We start from the raw sequence: 25,758 nt of genomic DNA, 5'->3' as shown, positions 1-25,758 counted from the left end.
TGGACATCAAGAGAGGAACCCTTTCCTTCACCTTCCTAGAGAGGTTCAATAACCAAAGAAAAACCTAATCATAAATTTGTAAATAGTTTGATATATATGTAGTGTATAAAATACTAATATTAAACAATATTTTAATACCATAACACTTGTTTTGTATTGTTATTTGCACAAATTTCAGTTTCAAGAATTGCAAAAAAACAATATAATGTGTTTATGCTTCAGTTACTATGTGTCAACAATTATTTTCAGTGAATCTGAATAAGGAATAGAATAGCTCTAAGTGTAACCTTTCATTAGAGCCCAAAATTATGCCTGTACAGTAAAGCATTCAAGAATAGCAGCATGTTATGTGTCTGTGGTTACAAAGTGTCATTTGGAGTCTCCAAGTGGCCTTTTTTTGGGGAGCGCCTAGACATAAACTTAGATAAACCTGTGTAAAACACTCATTAGCTTAGGTATTGTTATCAACATTTAAATTGGGCTTGGTAAGGCTTCATGCTATGATACCACTGTGTTTTCCAGCTAATACCTCCCAGCTATAGTTATCTGCAGGCATCTTTTTACAAAAAAAAAGTTAGGCGGAATTTTTTTCCCTCTTTTTTAGTGTGTTCAAAGTTCTATTACTCAATAACAGTGAGACTTACAGTGATTCTGACTGTTTGGGAACAAACCTCAAAGTGTCCCCTTTCAAAAGAGACCAATACCATGCATATACTCCAAATGGTTCAAGAACAGCCTGCAATTTAATTTGGGTAGGCCTTTTTTAGGCGTTTTTGGCAGAATTTGCAGGATTGCTAACAGGTTAAATTTCACAGAGTACACAACCCCACAAGGGCAGGTTATAACAGCCCAGCCACCTAAGTGAAAGACATGTCAATTCATAATCCATGAATACTCAATATGTCAATCTTTATACATTTTTATAATTAGAGATCTTAAAATTGACAAAAATCACATCGCCTCAATTTGAACAGCAAAATGATTATGTAAACAAGAACTGTTATATCAATACCTTTATGCCACCCTAATACATAACTGTACAGTCTGACTTACCAGATGCACCCCACACTTTTTCAAAAACCTTGTTGTAGGTGACTCTATTTGACATCCTCTCTTTTAGTCGGATAATTAAATCCATTTTAGAACCTTTGTGATCTATTCCACATCCCATACAAAGGGCCCTTATTTCCTCAACCTAGCCAAAAAGAAAAATTGTAACAAAATTATTACACATCATGACAAAACATCTCAATTAAAATATTTTTGTGATGAAAAACCATACACGGAGATTTAGCAGCTCATCTGCAAGCCTTTCTTCTGTAAGTGGAACGTCATCCTCAGATGAGTCTTGTGACACATGAAGCTTAGCGTACTCTGTGTTGAGAACGATGTTGGATGATCTGGTATGAATACCAATCCATGGTGCCCAAAAGCTGTAGCTTGGGGGCACAACGAAGGGGTTCCTCATCCCACCTAATAATTAAAGAGAAAGAAGTTAAACTGCGGTTAAAGAAAGAAACTTGGGTAAAAGGCAGTATATCTGAAAAGTGATGCGAGACATACTTGTATAAAAACCTCGGCTTATCATCTCTACTGTTACTGCCTCCCAAAACTTCTCACTATCCACGTAGCCATCATAATTTGGTGGAGGGGGGTCAATTTCACTCACTACAATCAATTAATAAAATGAAACAAAGACTATAGTATTTCAAAGTAAGATATATTTAGATTACATTAATTTACATTTTAATTTATGCATGAATGCAATTTATGCCCATGAAATGATAGTATTATGAACATGAAAAAAAACAAAAAAACTTTACAATGTGGATGTGATTGGATAAATATATTTTGTGAATAAATTAAGAAACTATAGTTATAAATAAACATTTAAATATATCAAACTATAATGTTTAAACATACCAGGCATGCCAAAGGCTCCCTTTTTGTGGAGATCCATGACGACTACACTTGGGTAGTGCCCACAAGTGACACAATTGTAATGATAATCCAGTTCTGTCATGGCCTCGAAGTGCAAATAGGCTTGTAAAACAAGTTCATTTTTAGGAAAAGGCCCACCTTCAATTGAATGTAATGTTTCCATTACCCTACTTGCTGCCGTACTATTCTGGAATTAAACAAGTTAAAAAATACATTGAATTAATGAATTGAATGGAAAAAAAAACAGCGACTTTAAAAGTTCATAGGAAAACAACGCATTGGGATTATGACATACCTGTACTGAGTTTCTTAGGAACATGCACAAATGCAATGACAAAAGAATGTGGTCATTGAAATTATGTATTCCATCTGACCACTCTTGGTACCTATATACCATTTCACAGCGTGGGCACTGTCTGTAGTAAGTAGATATGCCTAAAGAAGTAAATAAATGCATGAATCTAAAATATCCATAAAATTATCTGAAAGCACATCTTAATGTAATATTACAATAATCAACCATACCTTGGATTACACCAGAAAATGTCACTATCTTGGCATCTTTTGTGATGAGTCTTGGATCACTTAAGCTTTCAGCTGTGCACTTGGTACATTTTAATTCTGTGGGCACCAGATGCCTTGGAAGGCACTGGTTGGACTTTATATCTCTGGAATGATCTAGTAATGTCTTGGGAAGCTCACTGGGAAGTTTTTTGTGTGCCATCATGTAGTGGATCATTTCTTTTATGTTTGAGTCAGATGGTGGATAGCTGCTGTTGGCATCTTTTTTTCCTTCAGGTGATTCAGGAGGAACTTCCTCCACACTTTTCACCTTCTTGAACAACTCTTTCTGATGGTGAAAGAGATGCCACTTTGAAACAGCCTTGTGAATACAAGATTTCCTTGGCATTGAGCAAGGGCAGTACCAAGAGTTTTTCTTAACATCATACAAGACCATTACTCTGCCAAGTCTGCTGTAATATGAGCGTTTTTTTTTTCAAACACAGACACATGCAATTTGTTAAGTTGGTCTCCAATTTGTACAGACACTGACAATGGAACTCCTTCGGCCAGAGTTTCCTTCTTCAGATCAATTAACTGGTGTTTCCTTGCATCTCCAAACCACTTCTGGTCAACCATCATACACAATGTTTCTTCTGCAAGATCAGTCTGTATTTGACCAACACGAGGACAATAGGATAAAGACTGCAAGTGGTCACACTCAAATGGCAGAATACCACTTCTGTGGGCAAAGTCTCTGGTAACACAGCACTCATCCAATTCACACTCAGACTTTTGTGACTCTCCCCAGGTGTTTTTCAGGACATGGATTGGAGTGGATGCACCATGGAAAGACTTTTCAACAGCAAAAATTCCATTTTTGTCATCAACACACTGGCATCTTAAATACCTTTTGGATGATACAGTCTCCCTGCATTCAGTGTGTCGTCTTTGGATGTGCTTTCTTAAGTTGTTTTTTAATAATGTCAAATTACAGTGCACACACACAACTGTATTAGGCTTCACTTTAGCAGTCCTCTGACCTTTTTCTTCTTCTAGTGGAGTTGCTTGAAAGAACATGTTTAAAGTTCAGTCTTTACTACTGCACTTTAATGTTACTAATGTTTTAAGATCACTGTGCATACTAACTTTTATACAGTATATTATATTAGGGTTGCAGCAGTATGACAGTTTCATGGTTAAAAGAGAGTTATATCTCACACATCTGCTTATTTAAAGTACTGTAATGTACTATTGATCTATATCAAATCTTAAATCCCGAGATCAAGGTTTTAGCCCATGCTATTTTCAGTAGATGCCCAACTTAACGCTATTTGCTGCATTCCTTCCATCCGTAAACTGTGATGAGCTTTGTTTCTAGTCAAAAATAAAGCAAAAAGTCTCAAATTCTGTTACTTTTATCACACAATTCAAACAGTAAATGCAGTTAGACAGTAGAGGTGGGCAGAATATCCAAAAGCTGTATGCAAGTAAAAGTACTTATAGAAATAATTACTTAAGTATAAATAATAATATTTATTGTTATTGGAGTAAGAGTAAAAAATGATCCAATGACAAACAATTTTTAACAATATTAGATATTTAAAAATGACTCTCAAATTTTACTGAGCAGGACCAGATACCATTAAACCACAATAATTTCTGAAACTGTTTTTGTACTGTGAAAATCTCATACCACTGCAACCCTGAGTAGTACAAGTTTACAAGTCGGTTACCTGTAGAACACTGACGTTCAGATTCAGGTGTAACTGCTGGCTTGCTCCTATTATCCATCAGGTTTTTGGTCCTCATGTTTGGAAGAGATTCTTATAAAGTAATAGAGATATTATTAGATAGAACAGATCACTCAACATGGAGAGGATTATGCCAAATAAATATGTGACATTTTGTTTTTGTCAAGAAGTCTGACCTCTGTTTGAAGAAGCGGAAGTTGTCGATGTGGGATCTTGTATTTTTGCTGTATCACAAAATCTCTCCACTTTCAATGCAGGGCTCTCTCTAATGCAGGATTCAGATTCAAACTTCTGTGCTACTGAGCTGCAGGCGCTGTACTCGTGCTGTACGCTCAGACCCACTACACAATCAACAATTATTCATAAAAAAATATTGAGAAATTATTAATTCATTCCAAATTTAACAATTCAGTAATTTATTGCTCTCAATCTAAAAAAAAAAAATGTTAACATAGTTTTAAGAAAATGAAACATATTGCTTTTGTATAACAGAACAAGTTCTTCAAGATTCAATTACCTGTGTCTTTATTCATGACATTCTCAATATGCATGTCTGAAGTAACTCCTGGTTCAACACAAGGCTCATGGTGGCTTAATATGTGGGTCATTAATTGTGACCTATTAATAACGGTCTTCTCACAAAAGCAGCAGTGAAAATGTGCCTTTTCTCTGCACTGGTTGCTGCATTTGACAATGAAGAAATCTGAAAATGAATGAACTAAGGACATTACCAAGCGAACTTAATTTAATATGGTTATAGTTATTATTTAATACAAATCATCAATTTGGAAAACCAAACCTTTGTATCTTACTGCGGTCTCAAAATGTCTACGAACATGGACATGTACCATGTGCGAAATACTATTCGTATAGTGACAAAATGGGCACAATTTAAGAGTGGACTTCATATAAACTTCATGTTTTGCTCTGGTTACGACGGTGTGGTGCCCCATGTTTGTTAAGAAAGATAAGAATCTCACAAATTCTAAGAAGGAAAAAAAAAAAAAAAAGAACAGTTTAATTATATCATCTGAAAGACACTGAGATATGCTTAAGCAATTATTCCAGATTTGATTCTCGAACATCATGTTACATTTTTAAATATATTTATATAAATCTACACAACCATTTTTCCTCACCAGTTGTAATCGCAATCAACGTGGAGTCAGAGAATGTCTGGTGGAGTACATAGACTGTAAACAGGTGGCGTATCGTTCGTTCGTTATACTGTTGCTGCCGCCGTGCCGTTCATCACAAACTGCCCCCTGGGGGGTCGGAGGAAAATGGCAAAGGCGGGAACAGAAAAATAGGGGCGGGGCGACACGTGTCGCTCCGCCCAAAAGTGTCGCCCCGCCCCATCGTCCAGAGTGCACTCTGGGGTTACTCTCTCTTGCTGACTAGGCACTGACTGACGTCATTCATTAAATGACTCTCTGATTGGATGAAACCTTCTTAAAGGGGGGGTGAAATGCTCATTTTCACTCAATCTCCTGTTAATCTTGAGTAGGCTACCTATAGAGTAGTATTGCATCCTTCATATCTCCAAAAAGTCTTTAGTTTTATTATATTTATAAAAGAAAGATAGGCTGTACCAAGTCTTTCCGGAAAAAACCGAGCGTCAGGAGGCGGGCCGTGTGGGCGAAGCTAAAGCTGTGCTTACGCGCTGAGCTAACAACACAGAGACTTTTGTAGCAGTTTTACTCACCGCCTGCGACCGCAAACCTTTATCATTGCGACTGCTCCATCCTTAAGCATTAGACGATCTGCAAATCCGTCGATCTGGGCTTTGTTTATAAAACAATCATCGTCGGAATGCAGGGAACAAACAGTCTTACACAGCTCTGTTGATGATGCTCTGAAAAAACAAACTCCATCCACTGGTCCCTTAACGCTGGGTTCTTTGGGAATCTGTGCAGGGTTGTCTTGAGTTGCCCTGGCAACCAAAAACCCACTTCTTTGGTGACATTGACTTCCCAAATTAAGCCGAGCGCTTTGATGAGGTACTGCTTTCGCTCTCTTGCTCTGGTCTATGGATGCGCGCGCGTGCCCGCGGGTTTCCGGGAGAAGTGCCCTTAGGACCCATATAAGGAAATTCTGCCCCAACTGACATCACGCAGACCCATACTCGAAAAAAACTTTCCGAAACTTGTGACAAACCGGAAGGACAATTTTTGGCACAGAAATACTCTTTCAAACGTACAATTTAATTTTTGAAACTTTGTCCATGTTTAGCATGGGAATCCAACTCTTTAACAGTGTAAAAAACTCAGTATGCATGAAATAGCATTTCACCCCCCCCTTTAACAAGACACATGATGAATATTTAAAGAAATACAGACATGAGATTAATAATTAAAGAAAAACAAACTTGCTGTGTCATACATTGGAGTAAACCGTAAACAGTTTTTCTGTCGGTGAATCTGTCTGGGCTTCATGCGCATTATGTTGTTTACAACTTTAAAATGTACCTCAAGAACGAATACTTTGGCAATTAAATTACACCAAAACACAGATGAAATATGCATTATCAATATATATATATATGATATTAAATTTAATCAGAGGGTTTATAACTAATTACCTTTTTAACAAGGCCTCTTAAACTAAAGACTTTAACAGTCGTATTCGCTCTACAAGCAGCTGCTAAAGTGACTACATCTTCAGTGAGCCGAAAGAAGCCTCTGCAACATGTGAAAATGTAAGTGATGTGTTTTGCTGTAAATCTAATTTCAGTTTTCTCCCACCCATGGCCTCGGAAAAGTTAGACCCACTATATAAGAACGGCTGCTTTTGGAAACAACCCACAACATACTTTGACTTACGCTATAAAGTTACTGCTAAACCACCTGAGAGAAACTGAACTCATTTAGACTGTGAACAATGATGACATTTATTTAAAGGCCTGCCAACGTTGGTTGATATCGCTTTTATGGTTATTAAACCTAAAAAAATGCATATAGAAAAAACTATAATAAGTGTTCAACAGATTATGATTAGCCTATATATTGAGATAAATATGCAAGATTAGGTACAAAATCCAATCCACGAATTCAATGTAATCAGTATAGACAACTAATACCCAACAGCGACAAGAGTTAAAACCGTTCTGCCTTGGTGGAAACAGTGGGAAAAGGTGTCATTCTGAACTGAGTTATAAACCTTTTGCATCTATCTTCCTCTTAAAGTTACACAGACAGATAAAGGCATCCTATGGTGCTTTTCCACTGCATGGTACGGCACGGTTCGGCTCGGTACGGTTCGACTCGGCGCGGAACGGTTCGGCTCGCTTCGCTTTTCCACTGCGTGGTACGACTCGACTCGGTACGGCACGGTTCGGTTCGCTTTAGCTCGGTTGCTTTTCCATTGCAGTTAGTACCGCTTCAAACTGGGTGGGACTGATCGTTATAGTTGCCGCCTCTACTGCCATGACATCATCGTAAACGCGCCACATTTCAAACGCACAACACAGGGGATGGTGCTCTTGATTCTCGGCATGTGGATGTTTTTAAATTAAATTAAACGTTCTTATAATGGTTTACTATATGGAAGGAAAATTCTTAACGTGTAATTAAACGTTGCGTTCATATTCTGGGCTCATCTGATTTTTTGTACATAGCATAGCCTACTTTGTTATGATTTTAGTATCATAAATGATTAATAAATGCACGCACAATTATCCGTGAACTTGATTTGAACAAATGCCTTTCAACTTGTGTGTGCAAAATTCAGAATTAAATGAATGTGCAGCAATCTTTACAAATAGAGAGTCTAGGCCTAATGTACTGTTTTAAACTAGCCTACTGCCATTAAAAAAGCGCATTTAGTTAATGTTATGTTATTTTTTTCCATCTGCCTATGTTGATTATGAAAAGTGAACAGCACGAGTAGAGAGACATGGAGCGAGTCGGACATAATTTTGACCACTTCATTAAGTTTTGTTTTGTAGAAAGCCTTTCTTTAAAGTGAATTTCGTTTTGTATAAATTGTATCTTAATTTTAATATTTTTTTCATCAAACAATTACCTGGATTGAATAAATAAGAGCAAAATAGACAATTTAATCATTGAGGCGCCCGAGCGGTCACTTGCATTGTACGTTAACTGGAGCGCATCTCATCCTCAAATACACAAAGCTTGAAATGTCTTTAAACGAAATAATTCAAAACAAAAAGAAATAGGCTACTCTCTTATGTAATCCATTTTGTGCATTTCTCTCTATAGGCGCGTTTACTACGAATATGGCGATCGTCAACTTCATCTTTGCCATGCACAGACACTGACAGAAAACACTATTTTATAAATAAAAATCAGTGCACGCGTTTTAATAAAATTAAAACTTTAATTGTGATCATTAAAATAATTGAATATTAAATATTTTGTGGCCAAGTTTTGCTCATTTATTAATAGTATATATATAGGCTATATATAGGCGTAATTTTATTAAATTGAACAAGCGCAAAATCCAGCATTCAATCAAATATTCAAAAAGACTTAATAATAATGTTATTTCAACATAATATCTCGTTATTTCGACATAATGTGCGTGCAACAAGCAAGATGCGTAAATCCGGGGATGCGTGTCTGGCAAAGATGAAGTTGACGATCGCCATATTCGTAGTAAACGCGCCTATAGAGAGAAATAACATTATTATTAAGTCTTTTTGAATATTTGATTGCTGAATTTTGCGCTTGTTCAATTTAATAAAATTAAAACTTTAATTGTGATCATTAAAATAATTGAATATTAAATATTTTGTGGCCAAGTTTTGCTCATTTATTAATATATATATATATATATATATATATATATATATATATATATACACACACACACACACACACACACACACACACATATGTGTGTGTGTGCCCTCAGCACATGCGTTAAAAATTATCCGGCGCCGCCCCTGACTGCAAGAAACAGTTTGCAAGAAACTTTTTAACTGCAAGAAACTACAGCGTTGGGTGTTGTCTACTGGCTATTTAAATCTAGCGGGTTTGTCTCGTGCATGGTCTAGTGTTGCAAATACAATGACACTGGTAGTGACGATTCTGTCTGACCAATCAGTGATCTTCAGTGTTTTCACGTCACATTTTAGTATCGGTACGGTACGCTTGGAACCTCAACAGAGGTGGTACCATTTAAAGCGAGCCGAAGCGAGCCGTACCGTACCGTACCATGCAGTGGAAATGCGCCATAAGTGAGCCGTACCGAACCGAGCCGTACCGTACCATGCAGTGGAAAAGCGCCAAAGCGTGCCGTACCGAACCGAGCCGTACCGTACCATGCAGTGGAAAAGCGCCACTAGTCCAGACTAAAGGGACCGACGCCTTCGGCTCCTTAAACTCAACAAGAAATGGAGCGAGACCAAGACAACACCCGCTAAGAAAGCGGCTCCTAAAGCCAAGAAACCCGCTGCCGCTAAGAAGACCAAAACTGCAGCAGCAAAGAAACCCGCCGCTCAGAAATCTCCAAAGAAGGTGAAGAAAACCGCTGCTAAAAAGGCAACGAAGAGCCTTAAGAAGACAAAGAAACCAGCGACTCCTAAGAAAGCAGCCAAGAGCCCAAAAAAGTCAGAGGTAGCCAAACCCAAAATGGCTAAACCTAAAGCAGCCAAGCCTAAAAAGACAGCAGCCAAAAAGAAATAAACTCTTGTTTTATATATATAAAAAGCTATTTTATAGGAACACTCCACCGTTTTTTGAAATAGGGCTTATTCACCTTCTTTCCTAGATTTAGATAGGTGGGCAAATGCATTTTTGTCTCAGTGCATGCATTGTTTTAGTTTGACAGGGTCGGCGCTAGCTTAGCTTAGCTTAATGAATGGAATCCTTTGTTGCCAGCTAGCATGTCCTGAGTAAAAGTGATAAAAAAAATAAAATAACCCCCCCCCCCCCACCTAATTACTTCTTGTGGCCTGCGTATTCACAATGAGTACAAATAGCGATGCAGATTAACACACGCGATTTCCTAGGCAGATATTGACTTCCCCCTACAGATTCGGAATAGATATTTGACAACACTTCGTTAAAACTCGTTGGCTCGTCCCATCTTCTCCGGCTGGTCATGTGTATTTGTTTTCAAAGAACCCGGCGAACGCACGGAGCCATGTCCACTGAGGTATGTATAATACACAGAAGGCTAGCATATAAATGTTTAGATAGTATATGTGTGCAGTGCTGTAAAGCAGTTTGTTACATCGCGAGACCTGATATCACACGATACTTCCTGATGCTGCGGCCCGCCGGCCCAAAGTTGCAAGGGTGGTTTTTCGTCTCACAGGCGCTCGAGGGGTGCGAGAAGACCACCATTCAACCCAAAAACAGTCATATAACCATTCCAATGTCTCTGAAGCTGTTCGGTTAAGATAAAAAAGTTACTTAGTTCACCTTTAATCTGCATCGCTATTTGTACTCGTTGTGAATACGCAGGCCACGAGAAGTAATTAGGTTTTTTTTTTTTCATTATCACTTTTACTCAGGACATGCTAGCTGGCAACAAAGGATTCCATTCATTAAGCTAAGCTAAGCTAGCGCCGACCCTGTCAAACTAAAACAATGCGTGCACTGAGACAAAAATGCATTTGCCCACCTATCTAAATGTAGGAAAGAAGGTGAATAAGCCCTATTTCAAAAAACGGTGGAGTGTTCCTTTAAAAGCCACCCACTAGTTAATAGTAAAGAGTGTTATTTCATTGGTCAAAAGTGACATTGGCTTTCCTTTAGGCTATGTTACAAGTGAAAGCAAATGAACAGGCACATTTGGGAATGCTATGTTTTTGATCAAGTCTTAAGTATTTATGCATAAATACATAAATGTATATTACACATAAATACATATTATGCATACGCTACTGTTCAAAAGTTTGGGGTCAGTAAGATTTTTTTAATGTTTTTTAAAAGAAGTATCTTCTGCTCACCAAGGCTGCATTTATTTGATAAAACAGTAATATTGTGAAATATTATGACAATTTAAAATGACTGTTTTCTTTGTGAATATACAGTAAAGTGTAATTTATTCCTGTGATCAAAGCTGAATTTTCAGTATCATTACTCCAGTCTTCAGTGTCACATGATCCTTCAGAAATCATTCTAATATGATGATTTGATGCTCAAGAAACATTCATTATTATTATCAATGTTGAAAACAGTTGTGTACATTTTTTTTTCAAAATTCTTTGATGAATAGAAAGTTCAAAAGAACAGCATTTATTTAAAATAGAATATTTTCTAACATTACAACATTGTCTTTACTGTAACTTTTGATCAGTTTAACTCATCCTTGATGAATAAAAGTATTGATTTATTTTATTTCTTTCCCCCAAAAATAAAATTCAAATTCTGACCCCAAACTTTTGAACGGTAGTGTTTAATGTTACAAAAGCTTTAGATTTCAGATAAATGCTGTTCTTTTGAACTTTCTATTCATCATAGCATCATGAAATAAAAATGTAAATAACTGTTATCGACATTGATAATAATCATAAATGTTTCTTGAGCATCAAATCATCATATTAGAGTGATTTCTAAGGATCATGTGACACTGAAGACTGGAGTAATGATGCTGAGAATTCAGCTTTGATCACAGGAGTAAATTACACTTTACTGCATATTCACAAAGAAAACATGTTTTAAATTGGAATAATATTTCACAATATCACTGTTTTTGTTTGTATTTTTAATCAAATAAATGCAGCCTTGGTGAGCAGAAGAGACTTTTTTTTAAAACATTAAAAATCTTACTGACCCCAAACTTTTGAACGGTATTGTATGTTTACATATTTATACAATTAAACTAAAGCTATTATGCTTAATGACCGAAGTGTTTAACTTGTAATCACACATTTTTATCATCAGCATCATCATCATCATCATCATCAAAATAAAATCACCAATTAAAAGGAAGACTAGCGGCATTAAATGAAACTACAGCGTGACGTGTTTGAGCGTCAGTAGCAGAAAGGGGGGTTTGGTGTTCAGAGGGAAGATCACTGATTGGCTGGGAATGTTTTCAGATTTCAACCAATAGGAGACTGTCACGCTTTCTTTTATAAGTCACCTCACAACTGGTAACCGCATTGTATTTGTTCCCCTCGTTAATCGTAAACAAACTTAAACCGCAATGAGTGGAAGAGGTAAAACCGGGGGAAAGGCTCGCGCTAAGGCCAAGAGTCGCTCTTCCAGGGCGGGACTGCAGTTCCCCGTCGGCCGTGTTCACAGGCTTCTCCGCAAAGGCAACTATGCCCAGCGCGTCGGTGCCGGAGCTCCGGTGTATTTGGCCGCTGTGCTCGAGTATCTGACCGCTGAGATCCTGGAGTTGGCTGGAAACGCCGCTCGGGACAACAAGAAGACCCGCATCATCCCTCGACACCTGCAGCTGGCGGTGCGCAATGACGAGGAGCTGAACAAGCTTCTGGGTGGCGTGACCATCGCTCAGGGTGGTGTGTTGCCCAACATTCAGGCCGTGCTGCTGCCCAAGAAGACCGAGAAGCCCGCGAAGGCCAAGTAGACTAACGGAAGCTTCTCTTCAGACCAAAGGCTCTTTTAAGAGCCACACAATTTCTCCAAGAAAGAGTGATTACATTAATCCATTCATTATTAAAGTTAAATATCCAGCATAAAATTAAAATTAGCTTTTTGTACTCTATGGTATTAATGTAAAACAATACATATAGTTTTCTGAGCCTTTTCTAAGTAACACGCTGCATTAGAGTTATGTACTATGAATAAACCGCTTTTTCATCGTTAAAAATATTACATGTTATGTCGTACTGTACAACATTATGAAACAATTACGGGTTCTGGTGCACAAATATAAGACTGTTTTCTGGCTTCGTGTGTTCAAATAGAAAAATAAGACTAAGCGGAAAATCAGGAGTCGCACCATTGGCCAACTGTCAGTAGTATAAAAGAAAATTAACAATGGTTAAGTGTGTGTGTGTGTGTTATGCTACGACATTTAGTTATATTATGTTTATGTGATTATTATTATTATCATTATTATTAAAGTGAATGCATATTATTTATTTTTATTTCATATATTATGCAGTTATCAATATTCCTTAAATCCTATTAATTTCCACTGGTAGGCTATCCAGCATCAAAAGACCGACCTCGACTTGGAAATGCAAAACTGGTGATGTTTAATAGAACCGCCCCTGAAGGTGGTTTCAACTAGGTCCGCTAGCTGACTATAAACAACTCTTCCCCAGTAGTTTTTCTATCATCTGTTGTTGTGGGTTGAAGATTATCTGCAGTCATGTCTGGAAGAGGAAAAGGCGGTAAAGGACTCGGGAAAGGAGGCGCTAAGCGTCACCGAAAGGTTCTTCGCGATAATATCCAGGGAATCACTAAACCCGCTATTCGGCGTCTTGCTCGACGTGGCGGCGTCAAGCGTATTTCTGGCCTGATCTATGAAGAGACTCGCGGTGTGTTGAAGGTGTTTCTGGAGAACGTCATTCGTGATGCTGTGACTTACACTGAACACGCCAAGAGAAAGACCGTCACCGCCATGGATGTTGTGTACGCGCTGAAGCGACAGGGACGCACTCTGTACGGGTTCGGGGGTTAAGAGATCCACGAAGAAGAAAAACCCAACGGCTCTTTTAAGAGCCACACACATTTACACACAAAGAACGAGTTTCCAAGTAGTTAAAAACTATATTAAATAGATTTTAACGAGATTATGATTTTTTTTTTTACATTCAATGATAAAATCGTTATTGTAACGTTTCCCACTGGTCATGTGGTTTTTAAATATGCTAATATCTGTTTTTGCAGTATGAATTGTATTTTATTGTTTTCAAGTTGATTCAACTGAAATTATCAATATTGTACTTTCAATTAATACTACAGTGCATTGCATTACGAAAAATGAGGGAAAATGAAACAAAGAAACATGATGTAATGGGGGATGGTAGTAGGACATGAGGCGATGGGCGGGGTCAACATTTAAAGCCTGTGATTGGGTGTCCCACAAGGCAAGGAACTTTTAATGTAGCCAATGAAATCATTCTATGGGTTGGTCCAGGAAAACTAGCAATCAGAGAAGACCGTAGTTCCCTTTGTAAATTAGCATAGAGCAGCGCATAAAGCCCGCCTGCAGTGATTCAGCTTTATTGGTCTCTGAGTTTCTCTGACTGAATCATCATGCCTGAACCAGCGAAGTCCGCACCCAAGAAGGGCTCGAAGAAGGCCGTCACTAAAACCGCCGGCAAGGGCGGAAAGAAGCGCAGAAAGTCCAGGAAGGAGAGCTACGCGATCTACGTGTACAAAGTCCTGAAGCAGGTTCATCCCGACACCGGGATCTCCTCCAAGGCGATGGGAATCATGAACTCTTTCGTCAACGACATCTTCGAGCGCATCGCCGGTGAAGCGTCTCGTCTCGCTCACTACAACAAGCGCTCCACCATCACATCTCGAGAGATCCAGACCGCCGTGCGTCTGCTGCTGCCCGGAGAGCTGGCCAAACACGCCGTGTCTGAGGGCACAAAGGCTGTGACCAAATACACCAGCTCCAAGTAGAGTCAGCTCAACACAACAACACAAAGGCTCTTTTAAGAGCCACACATATTGTCCTTAAAGAGCAGTTGTATTGCAGATTTAATCACCTATTTATAGAGGGAGATAATGCAGAACAATAAGATATAAGACATTTATGGCTGGTTTCACAGACAAGGCATAAGCTCCAAGACTAAAATGCATGTCTTTAAATAAAATCGACTTATTTCAAGAGTTTAATTGTATATGTTTGCTGTAAGACAAAAGTACACAAACAAATAAATCCACAAATCTTTTTAAATCTTGCTTTTTTTTATAGATTAAGATGAGAAATGTCTGTTCAAACGGCATATTGGCTTTTGTCTTCAACAAATGTTGTGAATGCAAAAGCATTATTTTCATTAACATTTATATTTGAATTCTTTTTTTTTTTTTTTTGGATAATCCAGCTTATTGTCTCTGATGTATACAGTTGTAACTATAGTTCATCTTCCCTCATAAAATACAGATTGAATCAGTTTCAGGTGTTTTTTACTCTAGTATATCAGAGGTCTGTGCGCTGCACTATTGATTTTTCACTAATTGTTCACAAATGTTGACTTATCAACCTACAAATGTAATTTAAATGAAGAGAATAGTGGGTGAATATTAACACCCATATGAGAGTCAAACAATATGTTCAAGCTCTCTGTCTGTTTTTATTTATTTATAAATCTATATAAATAAATAATGTCAAATCCATTTCATGAAGAGGACATCATGTTGAGTAACACAGGTAAACATATATTTAAATATTTACTTTTACAATAATTTTTATTATGATGCTCTTTTAATGTCTACTTCCAACTTTTCTTCCAGTTTAGAAGCGAACAACTAAAATTAAAGCAATCAATGTGTCTCGACTGTGATGTTCCATACAAGAACATATTTAGGCTATTTGAATACTATTTGATAACTTATTATTTTAATATTTTGATTATTAATTATCAGAATTTCACAAACTCTTAAATGTCAAACATAATAGCATTAAAGACAAGGTTTTGTTTTCTGTATTATTACAAAAAATGTCAGTCTAAACCGCATCAATAACACAGACAAGTATAATTCAACAACAAATCCTTTACATTTTACCATTAGGCTATTCAGAATAGCTCAAAGTTACAGATATGTATACATTTATATATTAAATTATATTTATGGCTATATTAAGTCAAACAAATTTATTTGAAGTGAAACTTAAAGGTGCCTTATGCAACTTGTTCCATAATAAAATATCCAATAATAACCCTTATATGTCATCAGCTAACGTTAAAACATAGTATCTAGCAGAGTGTCAGAACTGACATTCCCCCCACTGCCGAGGTAGCCCAACCCGTTCTCATTCCCGGGGCGTAATATACTTACGCTTTTGACACGTCCGTCAGCGTATACTTTCAACGCACATGGCAGCCATAAGCGTCAAAAGAGACGCACAGAGCTTTCCACTAACTCCAATGTAAACCCATCCGCGGTACTATTGAACGCCCAGGGCACGGCGAACTGAGTGTTGATATAACACCCGGGAAGTGTCCTCATTGTCAATTCAAATGTTTTTTTGTTTTTTTTTTTAGATTTTAATATATACATATATTCATTGTTTTGACAATTTCACCATTAATAATCAATTAATCTCTATAAAATATTTGGCAGATGGAGCCAGTGGATTCACACCATCACCCAATCAATTCAAATTTGTTTCCCAGATTTTAAACATATATAATTTTATTTTTATATATTTCAACACAAAAATGTGATTGATAATTCTACAATATGAAAATGTTATGGTCTTTTTCTTTTTTTTACTTTACAACAGCGTCATGAATATTGATTGGTTTAAAGATTATTTTTTTGTTAATATTTATATTCAGCCAACTATTAGCCACAAACGTTACCATTTCACCATTAATAATAAATTAATCTCGATAAAATCTTTGGCAGAAGAGAACTACCCATAATCCGTTGCTATGGAGACACTGACGGGGTCGGAGTTTGATGGGAGTTTTTTCTAGTTCGTGAGCATTTTGTGACGCAGGTAACGTTAAGTCAAACTTTGGCTATTATTTAAGTTCTGAAGGTGATATTATACAGCTGTTTTAGAAAGACAACGTGTCTGGTTTGATTTGCTAAAATCTCGCAAACCTTTTTCAAATAGTAAAAAAATACTTTGACTCGTTCTCAAAGTAGTTTAAGCCAATTTATAGCTAACTATTGTTTAAGTTTTATTAAGGTATATTAAGATTTACACTAAATACATAACTTTCAAAAGCCAAGACTAATTGGATGTAATTGAGGATACCAGGGCTAACATTTCATGTAACGTTAGGGTAAATTTACACCTTGCATTGATGGCATAGCTGCTAACTTACATGCCTGTTAGCCTGTTGGTTATTTACTTTCTCCTGTCCCACTATCATGTGGTGCTATACCTTAATTTTCTACAGTGAATTGAATTTGATATTAGCCTCTGAAGATTTCCTTCTGCCTTTGTCTATTGCAGTCCATTCCAGCACTGTGATGTGTAATAAGCATTAAAAGTAGATTTCCTAATATGTTGAGATTTTAGCAGTTGGTTAAGTGCTGGAAGAGCAAGAGAGTAAATGGTTTACTGAAAAAAAGTGTGAGGTGTTTGATATTTGTTGCACTAAGTAGAAAATCTCAAAATATTGCTTGAGTGTAATAACATATGCGGTTGTTAAAAGACTTAACATTAGCTCAGATACTATATTTTCTCTAGGGAGCAGGGTGGCTTAAGTATGATATTTCCAATTCCTGCCACAGATGAATTACAAATGAATGATCAGGCTTCTCAGTTTATTTAAACGTGTTTATATAAGGTTATTATTGACTGTTCAAACTTTATCTTCTTTGCATTTAAGTCTACTCTTACTGAGTATGAATAAATGAACATCAGCTGCAGATGTCACTTAGTGTTGCTTGCTTGCTGTTGTTAACAAGTAATGCATCATTTTAATATGATATTGATAATCCTGACATGATTAATTTTCATTTGCAGAAATGACAAATCCCCCAAAAAAACCATGCCCTTCATGCCAGACTCTTAACAGGCTTAACAGAAAGACCTGCGTTGCCTGCCTGTGCTGTCTCCAAATCAGTCTGAGAAAAAAACAAGAAAAGGTCAAGAACAGCAACTGGGCTGCTTCAGTCAAAAAGAACCGCAATTTCAGTAAAATTTTAAATTCTGCCCAGCTGTCGGTAAGTTTTCATAATCCTGATTTAACAAGAGGTAGGCCTACCAGATAATTATATAATCATCACAGTTGTGAATATTTTTAATATCATTAAGAGTTAAAAGGTTTGTGTTTTGGTTGCCAGAAGGGCGAGACAAATATAGGTGGGGTTTAAGACTATTTTAGAACAGACTTCTAAAGCTGAAAGCATCCACACTTACACAGGCTACATTGACCTGTCAGAGGATTTGCAAACTGTGATCTATCCAACCATTTTTGCTTTCACATAAGTGAATCTGCCTACTTCTTTGCCACCATCAGGGCTGCATTGAACCATGATTCTTTAACAATGTCTACACTGTACCGTCCATAATCTTCTGTCATGATCCTAATTTGTCAAACCAGAGGATACAAATATTTGTCTTCATTGTTGTTCTTGCAGGTTTTGAAACTCAACGAACTTGGTAACAAGGCAATTCTTTTTCTGGGCCATCAAGACCGCAATGGCCAAATGATTGGTGACATGATACACTTTCTTGAGCCCTCTGGGACTGCTCAAGATATCATCATCAAGATGAGCCAGTTGTATGAGCATCTGCTGAGAAGTAAGTTGTCCTTAGTTTAACATGAAAATATATACTGTATTTATTAAAAGATGTATATACTTTCATTTTCCCCATACAGAGTATTTAGACTGTATTTAGTGGTATTTATACGTATGCCACATTCAACCATATACTATTCATATCATTCAAGTGCCTTAGTAAAAACAGTGCACCTGTAGCTCACCTGATAAGAGCACGAGCATCATGTACTAAGGTTACCGCAGTTGCCCAGGTTTGATTTGAGCCAATACCCTTTTGCAGCTTGTCATCCCCTCTTCTCCCTGATTCTGTCATTCTTTGATTGTCCCTATGCCTTTATTTATAAAAGTAAAAAGAAATCGATTACACTCCTTCAAAACCACATATTAGACAACCTGTCCATTCTAATAAAATCTCTTTAGGGCAGGGGTCGGCAAATAAGTCTGGCATCAGGCCAACTTTTTTTCAAGTCATTAGATCATTTATATTCTGACATTTGCCGTCTGTGCACCCTATGGCCGCTTAATCAATCACTTAAGAGGAAGTGATTATTTAAAGGGATAGTTAACTTTAAAATGAAAATTATGTCATCATACACTCACCTAGCCTGGTAATACCAGACTCTGCTACTTCGCTTTGCTTCGTAGAGAGAGTCTGGACGTTTGGTTATGACGTATGTTATGCGCCGTCTCAGCCGCATCAAATTTCCACTGTATGATGCGAAAACAAAACTATCGCGCTAAATACCAGTGAACATGGCTGAGAATGACTTTTGTGAAGATTATGTGAAGTAAATATATGCATCCACGGTAGAATCAGGGCCTCTAAACTAATATTTGACAGTAGAGAGAATTGAGAAAATATTTGTAGCCAACTGTCAAAGTTAGGATTAGTACTGTTAAACACAGCTCTTAGTTCTTCTCGAGTCTGTCGGAAATGCAGCAACTTAATTGCAAGATTACAGCATGACATGGAAATATTTAAGGACTGGAAAAGAAAGGAGACACTGACCTGTCAAATGGGTGCCAGTTCGAGCTCGACAGATAAAACTCCAAGGACCAAAAAAAAAAGAAAAAAAAAAAAAAAAAAAGCCAAGGAAGTCCATGGACTTGCCATCACAGAGCAGTGTCACCGAGGTGGGTTAAACTCTACAATGCTAAGTTTGAAATAGGTTCAAACACTCTTCTTGTTCGGGCTTCAGTTTGCAAATGCCGGGAATATTCTCCACAACAGAGCGAATTGCATCCCTTGTCTCCATATCCGCGATCGTTTTACAGAAGCGAACTGAAATTGAGCGGAAGTATGAAGTCTGACGTAGTCAGGCTAACACTCACCCTCAAGTTGTTTCAAACCTGTATGAATTTCTTTGCTGAACACAAAGGAAGATATTTTGAAGAATGTTGGCAGCCAAATAGTTAACTGGAGCCATTGACTTTCATAGTATATATTTTTTCTTACTATGGAAGTCAATGGCTCCAGTTAACCGTTTGGTTACTGACATTTTTCAAAATATCTTCCTTTGTGTTCAGCAGAAGAAAGAAATTCATACAGGTTTGAAACTACTTGAGGGTGAGTGTATGATGACAGAATTTAAATTTTAAAGTGAACTATCCCTTTAAGTAACTTTTGCTTTCATGACTGAGATCTGTTTCAGCACCCGCCTTTATAATTAAAAAAATAAAATAATAATTATCGAAGTAGGCCTAATCCTGCCGCTTATTACCGACCACTGCTTTAGGGGCTATGGCCTCAACAGGCTCATGTATTTGACTCATGTATACCGTTTTAGATCTCAATAGAAGAAAGCCTAAATGAGTTTTAAAACAATTGAGTCTCCACTTTCAGGTTTATTGAGCAATGCACACTTATAATACATAAATAAATGTGTAATGTGCCAGAAAGTTTAGGTTTGTGGTGCTGTGTTTACAAAGTCGCTCAATAGAGGAGGAGCCAAGAAACTTATAAGGGCATACACCTGCTCCCCTTTCTGCCTCCTCTCATCCTCCTGCTCCCCTTTCTGCCTCCTCTCATCCTTCTGCCTCCTCTCATCCTCCTGCTCCCCTTTCTGCCTCCTCTCATCCTCCTGCTCCCCTTTCTGCCTCCTCTCATCCTTCTGCCTCCTCTCATCCTCCTGCTCCCCTTTCTGCCTCCTCTCATCCTCCTGCTCCCCTTTCTGCCTCCTCTCATCCTTCTGCCTCCTCTCATCCTCCTGCTCCCCTTTCTGCCTCCTCTCATCCTTCTGCCTCCTCTCATCCTCCTGCTCCCCTTTCTGCCTCCTCTCATCCTCCTGCTCCCCTTTCTGCCTCCTCTCATCCTTCTGCCTCCTCTCATCCTCCTGCTCCCTTTTCTGCCTCCTCTCATCCTCCTGCTCTGCACTCAATTGGATAGACCTACAACCAATCAGAGCAATGGAGTAAATGACTGGCAACGCCCACTGATTATGTCCACCTTGAGTTGATGCCCATTTTGATGCCCATTTTGGTTGCTTCTTTCATTTGGTCCTCCATGAGTGCGACCAAAGGAGAAACAACAATGACCATAGGGTTTTCATTCCTCTTTTAAAATGAATGCGCTGTCTACATATTCTATAACAGACGCGATGGCAGAATCTACACATCTGAGTTCTCCAGCAGCAGCAATTCTTTGTTGTAAACGAATTCAACAAGTTCAGGCATACCTGCTTCTCAACGGATAAAGTCCAGACCGAACTTCCCCACCGTCAAAGTTCGGTTGGCATCCAGGCTAAGTTAGTTTGGGGGGAAAAAGTTTCCGTTGATGACAACATCAATCATGCTTAAATACGTGTTAATTACAGTTTAAATAGAGCCCAGGTTGAAATGAACAAAAGTTTCCCCGTAATGCCCAGTTTGACTAGAAATGATGGTGGACCAGAAGTGGGGTGTTGACCAAAATTCACTGATTATAAACCCATTAATCTTAAATTCATCTTCAGCACTGCACAATTAACTATAGTTCTGTTTAACATTTTAATTAGTGCTTTTGTATTATTGTACTGTATATTGACTGCTATGTTGCAGAAGGGAGTTACAAACTGCCTGCCTGCCAACCTGTTGTAATGTTACAAATAAATCTACCTTGTACCTTGTATATCTTGCTAAACTTTTGATATCTCTGTAGGAACACTGGCCCAAAACTTATGCAGTCTACTACAAACCAAGCAGTCTACTTCATTTGTCATTTTTCAGAATGCAGAAAACATCGTGCCCAGAAAATCTTCCCATACCAAGGCATTGTGGACAGAAGAGTTATAAATGTGAGTAATTTTCCCTTTGTTCCTCTTGGTCTTTTGCCTTTGTGTCAGCAAAAGCCATGGCAGGAGACATTATGTCTCCACTTCCACGCCACTGTACATGAATGAAGCCAAAACATCCAGAATACTGCCACTGATATTATTTTGAACCCGAGTCTGTGCAGATTAGGAGTGCAGCCGTAGTATCAATATCATGCCAATATACCTATCCAAATAATTCGCTCGCAGAGTTTAGCTGTGATAAGGTGAAACCCACTTTATATAGCTGACTGATTTATACCAAACTTATCAGATGAAATTAACATTTGAACATAAGCGTGATGACAACTACCTAAAATGACAGAAACCATCTTTGTGAGAAATGTATCTGGCTTGTACTCTGTTTTTTTTTTTTGGCCCTTGTCCCATTCGCTAACATGAGCCATTTTTACGATCTCAATGTCCGGAGAATCCAGTCCAGGAGCTGAGTCCGAAATCACCCACTACTCACTACATAGTTGACTATATAGTCAGCTTGCCATTGTGTAGGGCTGTTCGAATGTATAAGGATTATTATACCCTATATAGTCCACTCAAAGTATCCCAAAATGCATTTGGAAAAGTCGTGTACAACCGATGCCGTATATACCAGCATGCATTGTGCTGATAGAAAAAACAGTCCACCAACTGATTATCGAACAGCAATGAGGTCATTACCGGCGCCAAGATAATGATCGGAGTAATGTCCGAAAGTGCTTTCGTTTTGCTGGTGTGGTCACTATATAGCCCTGTCCATACAACTCTCTAGATAGGGAGTGGTGAATGAGGGGTGATTTTGGACACAGCTTTCATAAATGTAGCACACAACAGGAAATTGTCTATGTGAGATGTATTCTCATCTGCTGGAACTACCGCTTTGTTTAGGCAAGGAGTGGCACATCCTTAAAGCTGCAATAAGTAGAAAGCTGGTGAAAGATAATTTATTTTTGAGTCTCATAGAATGTTAAATACTGATGTTTAGAAATAAAAAATGTCTGTACTTGCATGCTTGGCCAAACTGGCCAACAAAACACACATTAGAGATGCTCAGGTTTCAACAAACACAGAAGGAGTGTGACATTAACCTCTGCTCAGTTATTGAGGAGTTACTGCGTAACATTATTCCACTATATTTGCTGGTATATTAATGTTTAAAATCTTTTATGTGAGTAGAAAAGACTAAAGTGGCTAAACGTGCAATGTCATTAGCCCCTGCTCACTGTGAATCTTATGGATTAACTTTATAACAGAGTGACATAGTAGACAAATATGCTTTTTCATAAATCGTCTTACAAAAGCTCTAAATGCAACTCTTGCTGCTTTTTTAACTAACTGCAACTTCTGTCTATGTATTGGGTTTCAGGGAAAAGAAGAAGTCAAAGTAATGTGGACTCCTTGCTCAAAATGGTAGGTCCTAACCCTCCTAGATGAAATAAAGTGGTGTTATGGACTGGAACCAGGTTTATAAATTGACAATACAGTAGTAACCACCATATTTTGAATGAGGTTATTTGATCAATCATGTTAAGACACAGATGTTCATTGTTTTTAAGATATAATTATGTGCATGTGTAGTATGACATAGGAAGACAGAGGGCATGTTTCACATGTCATAGCTGAGGTTATTCTTTTAACTTTTATTGTGTGTATTCTTCCTTTCCTTCCTGGACAGTGGCAAAGTGTGGAATGACACCTGGGAGCCAGCACAACAATATGCATGACTCCAGCAGCACATGCAGAAACTGGTGGCTCTGACAGTTTTGGCAAAGTTTCTACTTGTAATAGAGCATGCTGTCATTTATAAAAAAAATCTTGATAATTTCAATGTTCATTTTTGAAATAAAGTTGTTGTTTTTTCATTAGAGTCGACATGTGCTATTATCAATTTTGATAAGAATGCCAATCATGATAAAAAAAGTGTGAGGTGTTTGATATAGGCACAACTCGGCACAAGACTGGCAAGCGAGTAGAGCAGATAGAAAAATGTCAACAATATGCCTTAGTTTAGTTGTAAGTGTACAGGGTAAGTTACATTGACTAAATAATAGAAACTGCAACTTCTCAAGAAGAGGCGAAGCTACCATGTGTACCTACCATTTATGGTAATGACAGCCACATTTCTGCCAGGTGACGCATGAATGTTGCCTGTTGAACAGCCACACACACGATCTGGTCTCTGTATAGGTAACAGCCGTGCTATCAAAAAAATGAAATTGTGTATTGTTTAGATACCAAAAAAAAGCACACACACTAACTTGTTATGCAAATATTAACTATTTCTTCAACTAAAAAGATGCATTGCATAGAGAATTTGAAAAACATCAACATTTGGTTTCTTAATGTAAATCCAGTTACAAGAATAGCACGTTTCATCCATAGTAAGGCATAATACTTGTAAATGTTCTTACCCATTTGCTGGCACAACTCTGACAAAGGCTGCCGAAATCCTCTAGTTAGTGACTCTCTGTTGTGCAGGACAAAGCGTGAATGAACAGCAGTATCACAGTCCTCACAAAGGAACGGGAAAGGCAGGCAGTCCAGACACCTCACTACAGCTTGTTTGCCACACTGGCACCCACAATGTGGATGTGGATCTTGGGTAGCCAGCATATTTTTAAGAAGAAATGGTCTGGCCTCTTTCCACTTTTGTGAGGACACTTTGTTTCTGATCTCCCAGTCAGTAGCAGCTGACGCAGGTGATGCCTCACAAGTCACTGCTGTATCCTCTAATGTAATGTCTACTTCATCATCTACTCCATCCTCTAGCAGCTCAAGCAGCTCCTGACGAAGCACCTCAGTTTCAGATCCTAACACAAAAAGAATGAAATAAATAAACTTCGCCAATAAACCAACTCTATTGTTTCAAATTGACAACAGCTCATACAATTCTACCTAAACCAAAACGGTCAAGAAATACCATCTAAACTAATAATAAAAGTATAATCTATCCAGGCAATTACAATACACTATGCTTTAATTATGTACCTTTTGTTAGGTTGACACTGGAAACAACATCAGTAGGTGCCGCACATCTGGGCTGTTCTGTGTTAACAATATATGTTTTTTTTTAAGGAAATACAGGTGGCAAAGACAGGCAGGCTTTATCAGAGAGACTATCAGTTTTCAGTACAATTCTGACAATAACATTTGGTCTGTTTTATTAATTGATGGTATTGCTGCTGAGACTCCAACCCCTTCAACAAGACATAAGGAGAAAGACAATCTGGAACTTTGAAACTCCTTTTCACAGACTTTAATAAGGTTATGGAGATTAAAACCATGTAAATATCCATCTTTTTTAGTTTTTCATAATCACAAAATGTGCTTTGGCTTTACCTGTGCGTTGATCTTGCTTGGTAGTTGGCGCTGAAAATGACATTGAGACCAATTTAGTAATGGAAATTGTTAAGTAAACAGAAAGGAGAAATATAAGTAGGACTACTAACCAGATGGCATTCCACTGGATTTCTTACTGGATGAAGGCCTTTTAGGAATAACAAACCCATGCCTGTCACGCTTCTTCCATCGAACAGGGGTTGGGGTTTGTTCCCTCTGTGCCTTGAGTTCCTTCTGAGCCTGACTCTGTGTAATTCAACAAGACACAAAAAAAGCAACACTCCAAATAATGAATATATCATTTAGGTGTAAAATAATTTTCTTCGAACGTTTTGCCATAATGCAACACTTAACTTACCTCCAAAACCTGAAGAAATCTGTTAACATCCTGAAGCTTATCCTCTAACTCCAAATCTTCAGCATCAAAATTAAAACCACTCATTTTTCAACAAACTAAACAGGAGAGATAATATTGACAGAACACAAAATAAACAGATAGCTTACTTAATAAAAACCTACAATCAAATGCATCTTCATGGTTTGTATTCGGGTGAAAATGTAAAGTAGCCTAAAACAAATATGAAAATACATGCAAAGTTATAAAGTGAGGTTATATTGTCATAATTA

At 37.8% G+C, this 25,758-nt stretch overlaps 4 protein-coding genes and 1 long non-coding RNA gene across 5 annotated transcripts; 4 read left to right on the top strand and 1 right to left on the bottom strand.

Annotated features, from left to right (window-relative positions):
* Nucleotides 1-620: 620 nt before the first annotated feature.
* On the bottom strand, nucleotides 621-4,503 carry LOC311079887 (uncharacterized protein; the record flags this gene model as incomplete). Its single annotated transcript, XM_084109609.1, has 10 exons — nucleotides 4,373-4,503; nucleotides 4,179-4,268; nucleotides 2,467-3,509; nucleotides 2,237-2,376; nucleotides 1,924-2,128; nucleotides 1,564-1,668; nucleotides 1,283-1,473; nucleotides 1,054-1,195; nucleotides 800-857; nucleotides 621-684 (listed from the first exon to the last, which is right to left on the bottom strand). Exons 3-10 carry the CDS (start codon nucleotides 2,897-2,899, stop codon nucleotides 621-623), a joined length of 1,338 nt encoding a protein of 445 aa, XP_083965735.1. The 5' UTR covers nucleotides 2,900-3,509; nucleotides 4,179-4,268; nucleotides 4,373-4,503.
* Nucleotides 4,504-12,254: 7,751 nt separating this feature from the next.
* On the top strand, nucleotides 12,255-12,962 carry LOC311080176 (histone H2A-like). Its single transcript, XM_084109970.1, has one exon. It carries the CDS (start codon nucleotides 12,318-12,320, stop codon nucleotides 12,702-12,704), a length of 387 nt encoding a protein of 128 aa, XP_083966096.1. The 5' UTR covers nucleotides 12,255-12,317; the 3' UTR covers nucleotides 12,705-12,962.
* A 474-nt stretch (nucleotides 12,963-13,436) lies between these two features.
* Nucleotides 13,437-13,927, top strand: LOC311080199 (histone H4). Its single transcript, XM_084109992.1, has one exon. It carries the CDS (start codon nucleotides 13,455-13,457, stop codon nucleotides 13,764-13,766), a length of 312 nt encoding a protein of 103 aa, XP_083966118.1. The 5' UTR covers nucleotides 13,437-13,454; the 3' UTR covers nucleotides 13,767-13,927.
* A 139-nt stretch (nucleotides 13,928-14,066) lies between these two features.
* On the top strand, nucleotides 14,067-14,719 carry LOC311080186 (histone H2B-like; the record flags this gene model as incomplete). The annotated part of the gene is made up of 1 exon (XM_084109980.1): nucleotides 14,067-14,719. Exon 1 carries the CDS (start codon nucleotides 14,345-14,347, stop codon nucleotides 14,717-14,719), a length of 375 nt encoding a protein of 124 aa, XP_083966106.1. The 5' UTR covers nucleotides 14,067-14,344.
* Nucleotides 14,720-21,710: 6,991 nt separating this feature from the next.
* LOC311080231 lies at nucleotides 21,711-23,584 on the top strand. The gene is made up of 3 exons (XR_014605539.1): nucleotides 21,711-21,780; nucleotides 23,159-23,202; nucleotides 23,468-23,584. It is a non-coding gene; the product is annotated as an uncharacterized lncRNA (long non-coding RNA).
* Nucleotides 23,585-25,758: the final 2,174 nt, after the last annotated feature.

This window comes from Abramis brama (genome assembly GCF_963993115.1).
Source record: "Abramis brama genome assembly, chromosome: 3".
NCBI classification, from domain to species: domain Eukaryota; kingdom Metazoa; phylum Chordata; class Actinopteri; order Cypriniformes; family Leuciscidae; genus Abramis; species Abramis brama.
The sequence above is the reverse complement of the archived record's forward strand: the minus strand, read 5'-3'. Positions and strand labels throughout refer to the sequence as shown.